Source organism: Psittacula echo, assembly GCF_963264785.1.
Source record: "Psittacula echo genome assembly, chromosome: 22".
Classification (NCBI taxonomy): domain Eukaryota; kingdom Metazoa; phylum Chordata; class Aves; order Psittaciformes; family Psittacidae; genus Psittacula; species Psittacula echo.
Window position 1 is genome coordinate 2,073,859 of NC_137758.1, and position 13,413 is coordinate 2,087,271.

The 13,413-nt window shown below is 50.8% G+C and overlaps 1 protein-coding gene across 1 annotated transcript; it reads right to left on the bottom strand.

The window, feature by feature from the left end:
- Positions 1-7,953: 7,953 nt before the first annotated feature.
- Positions 7,954-11,042, bottom strand: IL10 (interleukin 10; the record flags this gene model as incomplete). The annotated part of the gene is made up of 5 exons (XM_080632794.1): positions 7,954-8,046; positions 8,327-8,392; positions 9,024-9,176; positions 9,450-9,512; positions 10,881-11,042. 5 exons carry the CDS (start codon positions 11,040-11,042, stop codon positions 7,954-7,956), a joined length of 537 nt encoding a protein of 178 aa, XP_080488920.1.
- Positions 11,043-13,413: the final 2,371 nt, after the last annotated feature.

A 13,413-nucleotide genomic window follows, 5' to 3' on the forward strand; every position in this document is an offset into this window, starting at 1 on the left:
GGGTTGGATTTATGAGCACCCCAACACGAGTGTGTGTCCCTCCTGAAGCTGGGCTTTGGAGACTGTGTTTTATAGATGTAGACACAGAAGATGCCTGGGCACAAGCAAAATGACAAAAGCAGGATGCAGCTTCCTTCCTGAGGCTCGCTGCCATCTAGGGCTTCCTTTGAGCTTCATTTAAGGTCTTCTTGGAGCATTCAGGACTATTGTTCTCTTACACATTTGGGTTATGACCTGGACGCCTCTGTCCTTGTGCCCTGTGCTGTGTGGAACCTCTTGACTGCCCCTGCTCTTGTGATGGTGCTGGGCTGGCTTCCTTTTAACCACTTCCTAAGAGCTGCCAGGGCTTGAGGAGCCTTTGGGCAGGTTCTTCATCTCCACACCTTGTATTGGAGCACATTGAGACAGAGCTGATCGGGAGGGCTGCCCATCGCTTCCAGGGCCCCCCAGCTCGCAGGTATCCACCTGCATCCCGTGCTGCTGTCAGCACTGAAGGGATGTGGTTTGTGCCAACAGTCCTGTCTCATCTTGGAGCTGAAGCTGCGGAATCCAACCTGAATTTCCATGTAAGGTAACCTTTCAGCATCCTCATCCTCCACGTAATCCATGTACATGTGTGTTTTGACGCAGCCGCCCAATGCCTCACGCAGAATCAAGGGACTGTACGTGTGACCTGCTGACTCTGAAGGAAGATGTGAAAGATTCACCACAACATCTTTAATTTTTAGCACTTAGTAGGAAAATAAACCCCTTCTCCCCACCCCACCTGCTTATTTTTAGCAGCAAACTTCCTGCTAAGGGAAAAAACCTCTGTTTCTCACTAGCGAGAGGATTGGTTTTTCATCTAAAGTCTGGCTCTGCTCCAGGTAGAGCATCATTGTTTGCTGCTACCTGAGAGATGAATCACGGGCATCTCCGCTTCCTCGCCTGCCAATGCAAGAAGTGGCTGCTGCTCTTGCAAGGGCGGTGTTGAGGACCCACATCTCCCCTCCTCGAGATGTGGTTGCTGCCCTTTCACTGTGTTGGTCAACCCTGGACAACCCCAGGAGGACAAAGTGTCCTCAGGACCCATGGGGATGAGCGGGACAGGAAGGCGCATTGTGCAATTGGGTGCGAAGCCGTTGCTGTTTTACTGATGCCCTCTGGTTTTCTAATGACAAGGATGAGGATTGAGAGTAGAGGTTTTTCTGTGCATGGGCTATCCGTGCTTGCAAGCATGGAAGCTGGTTGTAGTCTTCTGTTGGCCAAATGGGCTTTGACTTAGGTTACGTTTCTCTCCTGTGGCCCATGGTCGGCTGTTCAGTCTAAGAAAGCAAAGCTTCCCATGGAAGATCAGATGATGGTTGGATTTTTCCAAGGATCAGGCACATCAGAGGGTTGTCAGGATTTCCTGCTCTGGAGCTTGGGATGAGCTGCACTGGCGCAGCTCAATTAACGCTTAAAGCTGCCGGCTTTGTAAAGCAGTTTGTTAGCATCAGGCTTGCTTGAACGTTGAGTTAGAGGGGTTCTGCTCACTGGAGCTGACTGTGGAATGACAGGCAGTGATGACTGAAACCCAGCCGTGGAATTAGGTGCCCAGGAGCAAAAGGTGCCTTTCGCTAACAGCAAAAGGTGCTCTCCAGAGTCCAGGTTAGAACTGGTCCAGGGGAATCCTGCTCCTCACTTTTGCAGCACCTTTTCCAGCTGGGAAGGTCAAAGCTGTTCCTCCCAGCTCTGAAAATCAGAGCAACTCTGGCTGACCCAGAAGTGGGAAGCTGCAAGCAGGTTATGGAGAGGGTGTGCGAGACGTGCCAATGGCAGCAGCCGGGCTCAGCGTTGCAAAAGAGTCAGGAAATGAAGTTTCAGGTCAGGGAAAAAGAAATCTGGCATTACTGCCAGGAAAGGAACCTCGCCTGGAGCCAAGGAGATGGTTTTGTTGCTTCAGGCTGTGATGAAATGGTGGAGAGACCCTGCCAAGGGGCAAAAGGCAACAGATCACAGAAGGCAGAGGTGGAAAATGTGAACTGGCTGGGTTCAGCTGCTGAATTGCTATCCCTATCCAAGCAAGGTTTTCTCCCTGTGTTGTGGGCTGGAATCTCCATCTCCTCTTCCATCAGAAAGCCGAGGGAAGAGCTCTGGTACATCTAAAGAGATGGGAACCAATTCAAGCCATTCCCTTCCTTCCTCTTGCATCATTGTCTAACAATCCCAAGTGTGAGTGAGCATCTGTACCATGCTCTTTCACTAAAAGACTGACAGTTGGGATAGGACCCAAAAATGTCATGAGGTTTGTGCATCTTCATGGCATTGTGCTGCCAGCCTGCTGCTCTGTGCCCTGACAGGCACCCTGTGAACCACCCTGGGGCTGAACTTCAAGATCAAGAGCTTTGGGATGCAGCAGGAGCTGGAGCAGCTCTGCTCTGGAGCCAGGCTGAGAGAGCTGGGCTGGGGCAGCCTGGAGAAGAGAAGGCTCCTGAAGGGGAGACCTTAGAGCAGCTCCAGTGCCTAAAGGGGCTGCAGGAAACCTGGAGAGGGGCTTGGGACAAGGGCCTGTAGGGACAGGCCAAGGGGAATGGCTTGAACCTGCCAGAGGGGAGACTGAGCTGAGCTCTTAGGCAGAAGCTCTTCCCTGTGAGGGTGCTGAGGCGCTGGCCCAGGGTGCCCAGAGAAGCTGTGGCTGCCCCATCCCTGGCAGTGTTCAAGGCCAGGTTGGACACAGGGGCTTGGAGCAAGCTGCTCCAGTGGAAGGGGTCCCTGCCCGTGGCAGGGGTTGGAGCTGGAGGAGCTTTAAGCTCCCTTCCAACACAAACCAGGCTGGGGCTCTATGACTTAGCACAAAGGGAAAGCAAGCGGCTGCTCCTCCATCCTGCCGCGAGTCTCTATTGCCGAGGGCAACCAGCCCGGAGTCATTGTGAAACCTCCTGCATGCGGAGGAGTCGTGGGCAGGTTCTCAGCTCCTTGGCGGGTGCCGGGGCCAAGCCGGCAGCAGAACCCAGCCCAGCACATGGGAAAGGAGCTTCGCTGAAAGCAGGCATCTTTCTGAGAACCAGCCCTGTGGCTCCCCTGTGCCTGCCCAGCGCCGGCTCACCCGCTGCACGTGCATTGCTTGGCTTTGCTTACCCCCTCCTGTCAGCTCTGTTTGTCATTGACTTTCTGGTCCGGTGTCTGTGGCAGCAGCAGAAGGGGCAGCCTGTAACGTTGTGGGGTTCTTAACCTGCAGCATGGAGTGCTTTGTCCCATGAGAGGGCCCCAGGCAGGACTGATGCTGCCAGCGCTGCCTGCACTTACTGAGCTGCTGTTGTTGCTCGTTGAAAGCAAGAGAACTCATCAGCCTTGCGTGTGGTCCCTGGAGGAGCCCCGTTTGCCATCCCCACCGATGCTGAGACCACAAAGGCTCCAGTCTCCAGCCCCCTGATGTGTGCCAGACCCCACACCGCAGGGTGAAACACTCGTGTCCCTGCACGCCTCTCGCTATGAGACAGCCAGAGCTGCTGCTCCTCCACCTTACGGGTAAAGCCAGAGCACAGATGAATAAGTGTCAGGCTTAGATTTCACTTGCTCAGATACTGAAAGTGGAGCCCCATGGGGAGGGGTGGGATGTGCCAGTTCCCCACGCTCAAAGGGATGCTCTGGGCTGGTGTCCTGCCCTCCAGCTGCATCCTGGTGGGTCCATGGGATGCTGTCGCTGGGAGATGGAGACAAGCCCTTCCCATAAAGCTGGCCCCTGAGCATGGCTGCAGTGGGCAGGGTGCTGGTGGCATCACTCCTGGCTTTTGTAATCCTGTGCCCGGTATTAGTCAGGCTCTCACCACCCAGGCAGAGCTGAGATAAGAAAGGGGCAGCCTGAGAAGCTGGGGCCATCCCCACTTCCCCCATGCCCCTTGGGCAACGCGTGTGCCCCTGTTCGCGCTGCTCCACATCACCTCTTTCATGCCAAAAGCCCTGATTTCCGTCACGTGCTGCTAAAATCTAGGCCGTGGAGAGGCACGAGCGGTGCGGGCTGAGTGGTGCCGCCTCTTCACATTAAATAACAAGCGTTAACTGTAACCACAACCCAAATCAGGGAAGCTCTGAAGGCTTTTGCAACTCAAAAATAGTTAAAATAGGGTTCAACTGGTTTGATTTTACCCCTTTAGTGCTTAAGATCCCCCCGTATTGCTTAAAGCCCTGGTCCCTGTGGCACCCCAGGAGGCTGAAGCATCCAGAGCAGATGCTCATCTTCCTCCTGCCAAGGAATGCTGTATTTCAGCAGGAGGCAAGTGGCTGTGGTTCCCAGGTATGAGGGGGCAATGGGCTGAGCTCTCAGGAAGAAGACACCCAGCAAGGAAACCATTTGCTTCTGTGGGATCAAAGCCAACGGAGAACCACCCCCTCTGAGCTGTGCGATGGTCTCGTGCTGTTACTGTAACACCCAGACTGATGCTGAGATTGGCAGGAACTACATCAGCACTAGGTGATGGGGAACGATGCACCGCGCCGGGGCAGTGGCTTTCAGGATGTAACCGTGCCTTTGAGTCTCAGCTCTGCAGGCTGCCCTCCGGGGTGTTTTAGCAATGGGAAAAAGCTGCTTGAGGACATGGCCAGAAATGAATCATGAGGATTGCTCCTCTGCTGGAAGCATCATTTCTCCATGGTAGATGCTGCCTTTGGCTGCCCAGATGGCTTCTGCTGGGATTTCCACAATACCCTTCCTAAAACTCCTTGGAGGTGATACATACCATTAGTCAGAGGGGTGTCTGTGTGCTTTTGCCCACCAGATCAGCATCATGATGCAAACGTCCCTGTGTTTTGGTGACAAATGGCATGGGCTCCTTCGCATGGTGACCTAGCACTAACTTCACTTTGCATGGAGCCCTGCAAACCTTTCTACAGCCCTGCCAGCTTCCCAACCCAGTTTTGGAGGAGCAAAGCTGCATCCCTGCCTCTTGCCGATCTCCTGATGCCCTGTGAGCAGGCTGACTTCTTCTGCCTCTATTTTCTGCTGATTCAAACCACTCCTGTGGCATCAGGTACCTGGAAACCTTTGTTCTCCAAACAGCAAGAGGCATCCCATCCGCTTCCTTCCTGTGGTTACTTTAACCAGAGTGACTGAGCTTTACTGAAAACTCACCACAGCTGAGCTGATGCTGCCCTTTCCTCCGCTGGGCTCCTGCCTTGAGCTGGAGACATGGGCTTTTCCATATGGTGACTCTGAGAGATGCTTCTTGCTTCCCTAAGGAAGAAAACGATATAAAAGGGATGAAAATAGGTGCAAAGGGGTGAGGGGAGCATGCGGACCAGATCAGCCTGGGGTGAAGCTTTGAGCAGGGCAGGTTTTACTGAGAACACAGATAACCTCTTGGGGCAAAGTCAGCAATTGCACTGTTCCAGACCTGACCAATTCCAGACTAAGTGTGGGCAGAAACAGAACTTGTCATGTTGATTTATACTAACTGATTATTTTCTGTTTCTAATGCAATGCGGAATGAAAACCCAGCTGTAAATAGAGACCTGGAGTCTTGCTGTACATCTCAAAGAGCAATGACAAAGAAAGGGGCTTGAAAGTGAAACAGGAGCATGGCCAGGTAGCCCTGGGCTGTTGGTGTGAGCTGGAGCTTAGGAATAGGTCCAGTGGTTGAGTTCTGGGTTTATTACTAACCGAGCTGTCCCCTGTGAATCAGGGAAGGGAGGTACAGGGATTAAAGCCCTGGTGATTGTCAATGACATACAGGCACAAACCCAGTTATTCGACTGTAAATGCTGCTCTGCAAAGGGCGATGGCTGAGCCACTTGCTGGGGTTGGAGGCTGAGGTGACCCATGGAGTACCCTGGGGCCAAGGTTTCTGTACAGTGAGAAATCCCTGGCAGGTATTTTGTCCAAAATCTGCATTTCGATGTGAGGACCTCGAGTCTTCTCACTTCTGGGGTCATGAAGGCAGGGATTGGACTTGATCTCATAGGTCTTTTTCTACCTAGTTGATTCTATGGTTCAGCGAATCCTCGGTGGTCCTCCTCGCCTGGATCCATGCCTGCTGGGCTCAGCACCTCTGCCCTAGCGCTGATTTATCATGGAATCTCAGCCTGGTTTGAGTTGGAAGGGACCTTAAAACTCCTCCAGCTCCAACCCCTGCCACGGGCAGGGACCCCTTCCACTGGAGCAGCTTGCTCCAAGCCCCTGTGTCCAACCTGGCCTTGAACCCTGCCAGGGATGGGGCAGCCACAGCTTCTCTGGGCACCCTGGGCCAGCGCCTCAGCACCCTCACAGGGAACAGAACAGAGGCTTTATTCATCAGGAGGTCTTTATTAGCAAAAATAAATGATTTCTTTTCATACAGATAAATATGCAAAAGTTCACATGGTGACAGAAGCCATGGCCAAGGCCCAGCATGAACCCCCCCAGAATGGAGCTGCTGATGCTCTTGCTGCAGCTCCAGGGCTGTCCTTGCCTCTCCTGAATCTACAAAGCCAAGGTATTTGGTGGAAAAATGACTACAGAGGCGGCTCAACAGGAGCTTAATGTGTCCTGGTACCAAAGTTAAATGAAGCTGTATACAGCTGGCTCCCACACTATCTGATTGCTTCCAGTAGAAGAAGCGACCCACAGAGCAGCATTCCTGCTCGGAGCTGCCCTTGCTCTGGGACAACCAGTTCCTGCATGGGCAGGCTGCCAGCAGGAATGCCCTTCTGTCACCATAAATGTACAAATGCAGTATAAATAGGCTCTCTTCAATGGCAGCTTCCAAAGCAAACAACAAACTGACAGTGTTTCATCACACTGATGCCCTGATACTTCTAAATATTAGAAGCAAATGCCTCTGGGTTATGGCATTTTCCCCTGGCTCAGTGTCCTGTAGCTCTCACCGGGGGCATGCAGGAGACTGGGGAAGGGGAGCCCTAAAATCAGATGTTCTTGGGGGCACTGAAGCTGCTCTTGCTTCAGCCACCCCCCTGAAGCCCTTGGCTGCTGCAGCTCATGGGGTTAGAAACAACATGAGCTCGAGTGCTGCATGCAGCTTTAAGCATTTGAATACAAATTACACAGGCCACCTTAAAATGGTGGTTAATGAAATATCCTCTACCTTCTAAAAGCAAAAAACCCCACAACAAACCGGCAAGTAAAACCCAATCAAAGACTGGAAAATAGTTAAGATTAACCTTTAGGAAGTGCAGAGGGGCTGACCCAGCAGCTCTGGAAGTCAGGCCTCAGCAATGGTTAAGTCAAGTTCTATTAGAACCAAGCATATCATTCTTACTACTGTATTTTGAGTTTCATCTGGACTAATCTATAGGCTGAAGTCTAGAGCAGGGATCAACTGAGCTCTTGCTGTGGCATCATGATCATGTGCAGGTCCTCCTTGTCCTCCACCTTGCTTTTCATGCCCAGGATTGAAAACTGCCCTTGGTTATATTTCCAGTTATTTTGCTCTGTGCAAGGCTGTGGAATTTTGCATATTTGGAATATTTCAATGCCTAATTCCAACAGCAGAACCAGTGACATGGTTGTGCCTAAACCCATCCGATTGCACCAATAAATAGAGGGATAGAACGTGAGGAGAGCGCTTATTTGCTTAACATTAAACTTGTTCTATTTCAGAACTTGTTCTATTCCTATAAACTTGTTCCTATTTCTGCTGGAATTGCTCCTGATCAAGAGACCTACACTCAGGACAAGCTCTGCTCATGACCTGCTCCCTAGAAGAACATTGCGTTGGGTGTTTTAAAGCTATGAATAAAACAGCGCTATCGTGACCAGCATTAGAATAGTGAACAATAAATAGTATTTTTACAAGCTCTTTCTCCACAGGACCTTGTAAACACAAACACTGAGGTATTGGAAGTAATAAATAGTAAATTCAGGTTTTAAATACGAAACTGGAGGTGAGTGACCTGTAATCCTCTACTTGAACCCTAAAAATAACTTAATCTCTTGCGTGCTCGTGCAGCCTAAAGTGATTCCTAGGGTTTGGTGTGCGAGATGCAGACCCGCAGGCGTTTTCACTTCCTTCGCTTCATCATCAAGTACTCTTCTATGTAGTTGATGAAAATGTCAAACTCTCCCATAGCCTTGTAGATTCCGTTCTCGTTCATCTGCAGGTGAAAGCCAGGTCTAAGTCTGGATGTGGTGATAGAAGTGATGTAGATCGCGAGACGCAGTCTCCTTCCCCTGACATCTCTGCCCAGCCCCTTGGGGCAACCTGCCCTTCAAGCATCACTCCCAGGGTTTCCCTGCCTTAGGTATTTGTGTTACTGAATACTGATTCTGTATAACTGTTCTCTGTTAAGTTGAAGGCAGCAGGAACACCTACTGCCTCGCTTGCGGCACCAGCTCCTCCCAACCCCACTGTAGCCACGTGAGCGGGGACCTCACCTTCTCGAACGTCTCCTTGATGTGCTTTATGGTTTTGCTCCTCTTCTCGCACGTGAAGAATCTGTGCTGCAAAGGGACAAAACCAAGGGCTTCAACCACACGGGTTTCCTTGTTTCCTTCCCGGGGCGCGCAGCCCCTGCTCACCCGTCCTCCTGCCCTCGTCACTGCTGCCGCACCGCTCTCCACCTTCCCCAGCCCCATGGGGCTCTCGGGGCAGTGACCATGCTTTGCACCATGCACTGATGAAAGGAGCCCAGTGTGACTCAACCTGGGACCCTGAGCCTTATCGCAGCCCCTTGCTGTGAGCCCTGCAGTGCTCTCTGCCCCTGGGCAGGGTTGTTCCCATCTGACTCAGCCTGCGGCATGTGATGGGGTTACAGTCACAGCAGGCACGGTTTCAGGATGCATTGCTGCAGACTGATGGTGCTCCGCACCCAGGTAAGGGACGGACCCTCCACCCTCCCTCCCCTTAGAGCCTCTGAATCACTGTTATTTAACTGGTGAAAGCTGGACAGCAGGGGCTAGGAGAAACCCCATCCCTATGGGATCTGCCTGCTCTGCCACACCATCCCAATACTCATTCTTTTGCTCCTGCAGAGAGCCAGCACCCGCTCCCCACCCTGCTGCTGGTCCAAGACTGGCCCAGCCTCTCTGGACCATTGCTTTCATCCCCCCCGTGATGCTGAGCCCCACTCACACAGCGCCTCATCGTTGCCTTCAGGCTCAGCAGCAGGTTGCCCAGGTCACCCATGCTCTGCTGGTGGTGCGTGCTGGTCCTCATGGCGCTGGGCAGGACCTCCTCCGTGTAGAACCGCATCATCTCCGACACCGACTGGCACCCGAAGCTCCCCTGGGATGGAAGGAGGTAACTGCACTGGGGCTGGCCACCAGCACTGGGGTATGTGGGTGTTGTCAGAGCACTTGCAGCACATTAGAACCACTTGCTGCAGCTGTGATGAACCACCCATCAGCCCTGCTGCAGGCACACGTGTTACTGCATGGCTGGAGGACTGTCCTTGGGTGACATTAGGAAATGTCCCAGTTTCCAATCTGCCTCCTTTGTTATAAAACACTGGCCAAAAGATGGAGGATAAGGGGTTTGGATAAGAATTGTAATTCTTACCTTAAAATCATCCAGCAGTTCAGAGCTGAGCAGCTGGATGCTAAGTTCGTCATCTTTTGATTGCTGTAGAAGGATGCAATCGGAACAGGAGTTACTTAGACAGGCAGTCAACACTGTTTCTCACTTTGCATTTCCAAGTAATCATTTTGCTTTTCTTTTATGGTCTCACTGAAACAAAGGGCAATCAGCCCAGTAACACCAGCTCCAGGTGTACTGGTGTGCATCAATTCCTTGGCCAATAATCATAGAACCATGGACTGGTTAGGAACTTCTTCCCAATAATCTTGCAATGCAACTACTGCTCGGTCAAGACAGCCAGATAATGACCTTACAAACATCAGTGCTGCTGATTTCATTAGTATGAGGCTCCTGCTGCTGCCAGTGCTGCAAACCCTCCTCAGCAGCAGAGGGTGTTGATGTAAGAGGGTGTTGCTGATGCAAACAGCTCTTCACATAGGTCCCAAAATCATGGCAGCCCCTGGAAGCCAGGTATCTGCCCCATCCTGGCTGCTCACTGGGGCAGGAGGGTTTAATCCTGCTGGTTTTGTGATCTCTAGGTGTTAAGTCAATGGGAAAATAGGGATCTGCAGAGGGTGTTTGTTCTTGTGTTGCCTCTGCACCATCAGCTAGGGGAGACCAGAGAGCTGCAGAAGACCAGAGACCCAAAGCATCACCCTGCAGCACCAAGGTACTTAAAAGCTTTCCTGAGAGGTGAGAAATGTTCCTTCCCAACATGTAGTGGAAGATGTACAGCCAGCTTTAAATCTGAAGTCTTGGCTGTGTTCATTTGATGATAAATGCGGGCTATGACACTCTCTTGAGGTTTAATCTGGAGAATTGTCTTGTTTCATTGCTAAAGCACACTGACAGCAGCTAAAATAGCAGCAACGATGTGACCAACCATCTCTATCAGTATTGATACTCTGAGTATATCTTGTGTTACTTTCTCAGCAACCCTGAGGCTCCTGTTAGCCACCTTTCCCAGGCACCAAAGCAAGTGCTAGTTATTGTAGTGTTTCTCCAGTCTTAAAATACCATGTTCAGGCTTTTGTGGTTCTTTCAAAGGACAAGTCTGTAGCAAAAGATTTCCCTTTTCATCTAGCATTCTGTCCAGCAAGGCTGGACCTTGTTGCCTCGAAGAAGGGACTATTTCCTTCCTATTGATTCAGTCTGCAACATTAAGGGGGAAGTCTGGCTAGTGAGGTTGGCAAAGCGTCATTATGAAATCTCTTGAGTTCATGGTAACTAAAACTAGGAAGAAAACCTCTGCATGTTGTCTCTCAGCAAGCAATGAAACCCAATTCTGCTCACCCCCATCAGCCCATCACATAACACACAACCAAACTTGTGCTAGGAGAAAGCTGTCTTCCCCCTCATCCCAAAGCACAGAGCAGAACAAGGAGGAGATGAGACTTGCAGGGTTGTACTCACAAAGTAATCCTTGATTTCCTCAAACTTCATCCTCAGCTCCTTAAGCTTTGCAGGCAGGAGCTCTGGGAAGTGCAGGCAGCTGGGCTCAGCCGGGGAGCTGCTGGTAGGCAGGGTGCAGGCAGCCAGCAGCAGCAAGGCCAGGGCTGATGAGCAGGGCTGCATGGTGCGAGAGGAGAAGCTTGGTCCAGCTCTCGGCTGAATTTCCCAGGAGGGGAAACGAAGCAGATCTGCAGCCTTCACCTTGATGGAGCCCCTAATTTATACTCTCAAAACATCTCTCCATTTCCTCTCCCCATTTCCTGGCGAGCAATATTGGGGTTTTAAGTCATTCATTAAACCCAAATGTCACTTGGGTTTCCCGTCATCTTGGGTTTCCTGTTCTCTTGACCTCCCTCCTCTCCTCACACCCCATCAAATCTTTTTGTGCTTAGACTCTGCATTTTTTGGTTTTGTCATTGCTTGCTTCTTGTAAATTTAAATGTGGCTGAAGGGGAAAGCTTCAGAAATAATGCAGAGAGGACAAGGTGCTGTGTGAGGTGATTGCTGCATTCTCACACTTTGTTTTCAGATGTATGCCCTGTTGTTAGGAGAGGAAAAAGTGTTTCTGTTTTTAAACCTGCCCCTATCAAACCTGCACCGAGGATCCCCAGCACCATGCATACATCAGCAGCATTGCTTTTAGTGAACCGGCATCAATACACTGCCTCCTCTTTTGGCATTCTAATGCTACGCTGCAAATACATATAATATATATATGCATATAAAGTAGATAATCAAATCTTAAGGTTTAATATGTGGTTTTTCCCAGTTAATGCGTATACCTGCTGAAGTCGATGAGTTCACACTGCCTTCAGCAAGCTCAAAGGCTGTGCTCCCAAACTTCCGCTGGTGGTGTGTCTGAATGCTGCTGGGATTAGGTCTCTGATGGGCTGGGATGCAGTGGGAGAGCCCAGCCTGCCCGGGATGTGCTGCTGCTCGTGTCCCTTAAGCTGCATGGCTGCATCCCTGGAGCAGGGTTTGAGCCGCTATTGGTGTGCAGAGCTGAAGTGTATAAGCAGGTCATGGATATTCAGGTTTCTGCTTTTAAATCCTATTTCATTTCCTAGAAATAGACCAAAACCCTATCCAAGGATCCCAGTGCTGGCTTTACGGACTGGGTGTACTGTGTTAACTGGGACTTATTGTCCCAGCTCTGATAAAATTACCATTTCAGAACTGAAGATAATTCTTCTGACGTCTCTCGTCCGCTTTCCCCCTTTCCTGCTCTCTTTGTATGTATTGGTACACCTCCCCACTGCTTCCTTCTGATAAAGGTTTCACTGGCAATCTCTTATCCATGAAAGAGAAAGGGGAGATGCATTTGGCTTCTCTGAAATCAGGATTTTCTCCGAAAGCTCCCATGCTATTTTGAAATAGTACATTCCTCCCAGCCTGCCTCGAGTACATTCCTTTGGACAAAGCAGTTCAATTCTCATCACCTTCCCTGCGCTGAACTTCTTTGAGTTCAATTTGCAATCCCCTGTGAAGGAATTTGTTGCAAAAAAAAGCTGGAAAATGCAAAGTCCTGTTCGTTACCATGTATTTAGATTTATTTAGATTGTATTTTTAGGGGAGGAAGAAAGGAATGTTTGGTGTGTGTGCATATGAGTAAGAGTAAAGGGAGTGAAACATTAGTAATCAAAGGGGTTGAGGAGGAGACAACATGGGATTTTGTGCTCTGATTTGTTTTCTTTTGTTGTTGATGCTGCCCCTTCTAGAGGAGCGGGGGAGGCCTGCTCCCAGTGAATCACTGCAGCACACTTCGTCATCTGAATCACAGCGTGTGTCATTTATTTGTTGACCCATTTTTCTTCCCCTGCTCTAAACGCAGCAGTGCAGTTTCTCCCCCTACCACCAGCAGAAGCTATGAGAAAGGAGAAGAGCAGGAACAGTCGATGGTGCAGACAAAAGTGGTTAATTTTAAACTCAACCTGTTTCCACTGGGAGAATCCCACCTTTCCCTGCTGGCTCCCACCCTGGGAGATTCTTTGCTTCTTTCATAGGCTCATGGAATGGTTTGGATTGAAGGGACCTTAAAGCTCATCCAGTTCCAACCCCCTGGCTATTCAGGTTTCATCAAAACTGATGTGTTGAGGCCAGTGGGTGAGCTGCTGTCAGGAGGCAGTGCGCTGGAGTGGGTCTCCATGCAGCCTGGAGTAAAGCCTAGAGCTAAACCAGCCCCATAGCCCAGAGCTAAACCCGCTCCCTTCAATGAAGGCTGCAGCCCCAGGCACATCTCTGTAACCCAGGTCCCTCGCAGCAAAGGGGTCACTCTCAGCCCCATCTACAGGCTCAGGTCCTGGCATCTTTGTGGGATCCAAGCAAAGGGTCTTTGGCCACACAAGAATCTCGTCTGCAGGAGCCGGTGCAGCCATGGGACTGCACCCAGAGCCCTCCTTCCTCCCTTCCTGCCAAGGAGCTGAGCTCTCATTTCCAAACCTCTCCTATTTTGAGCAACCTGTGGGTCTCCATGAAGTCATTTCACTTTGCCACC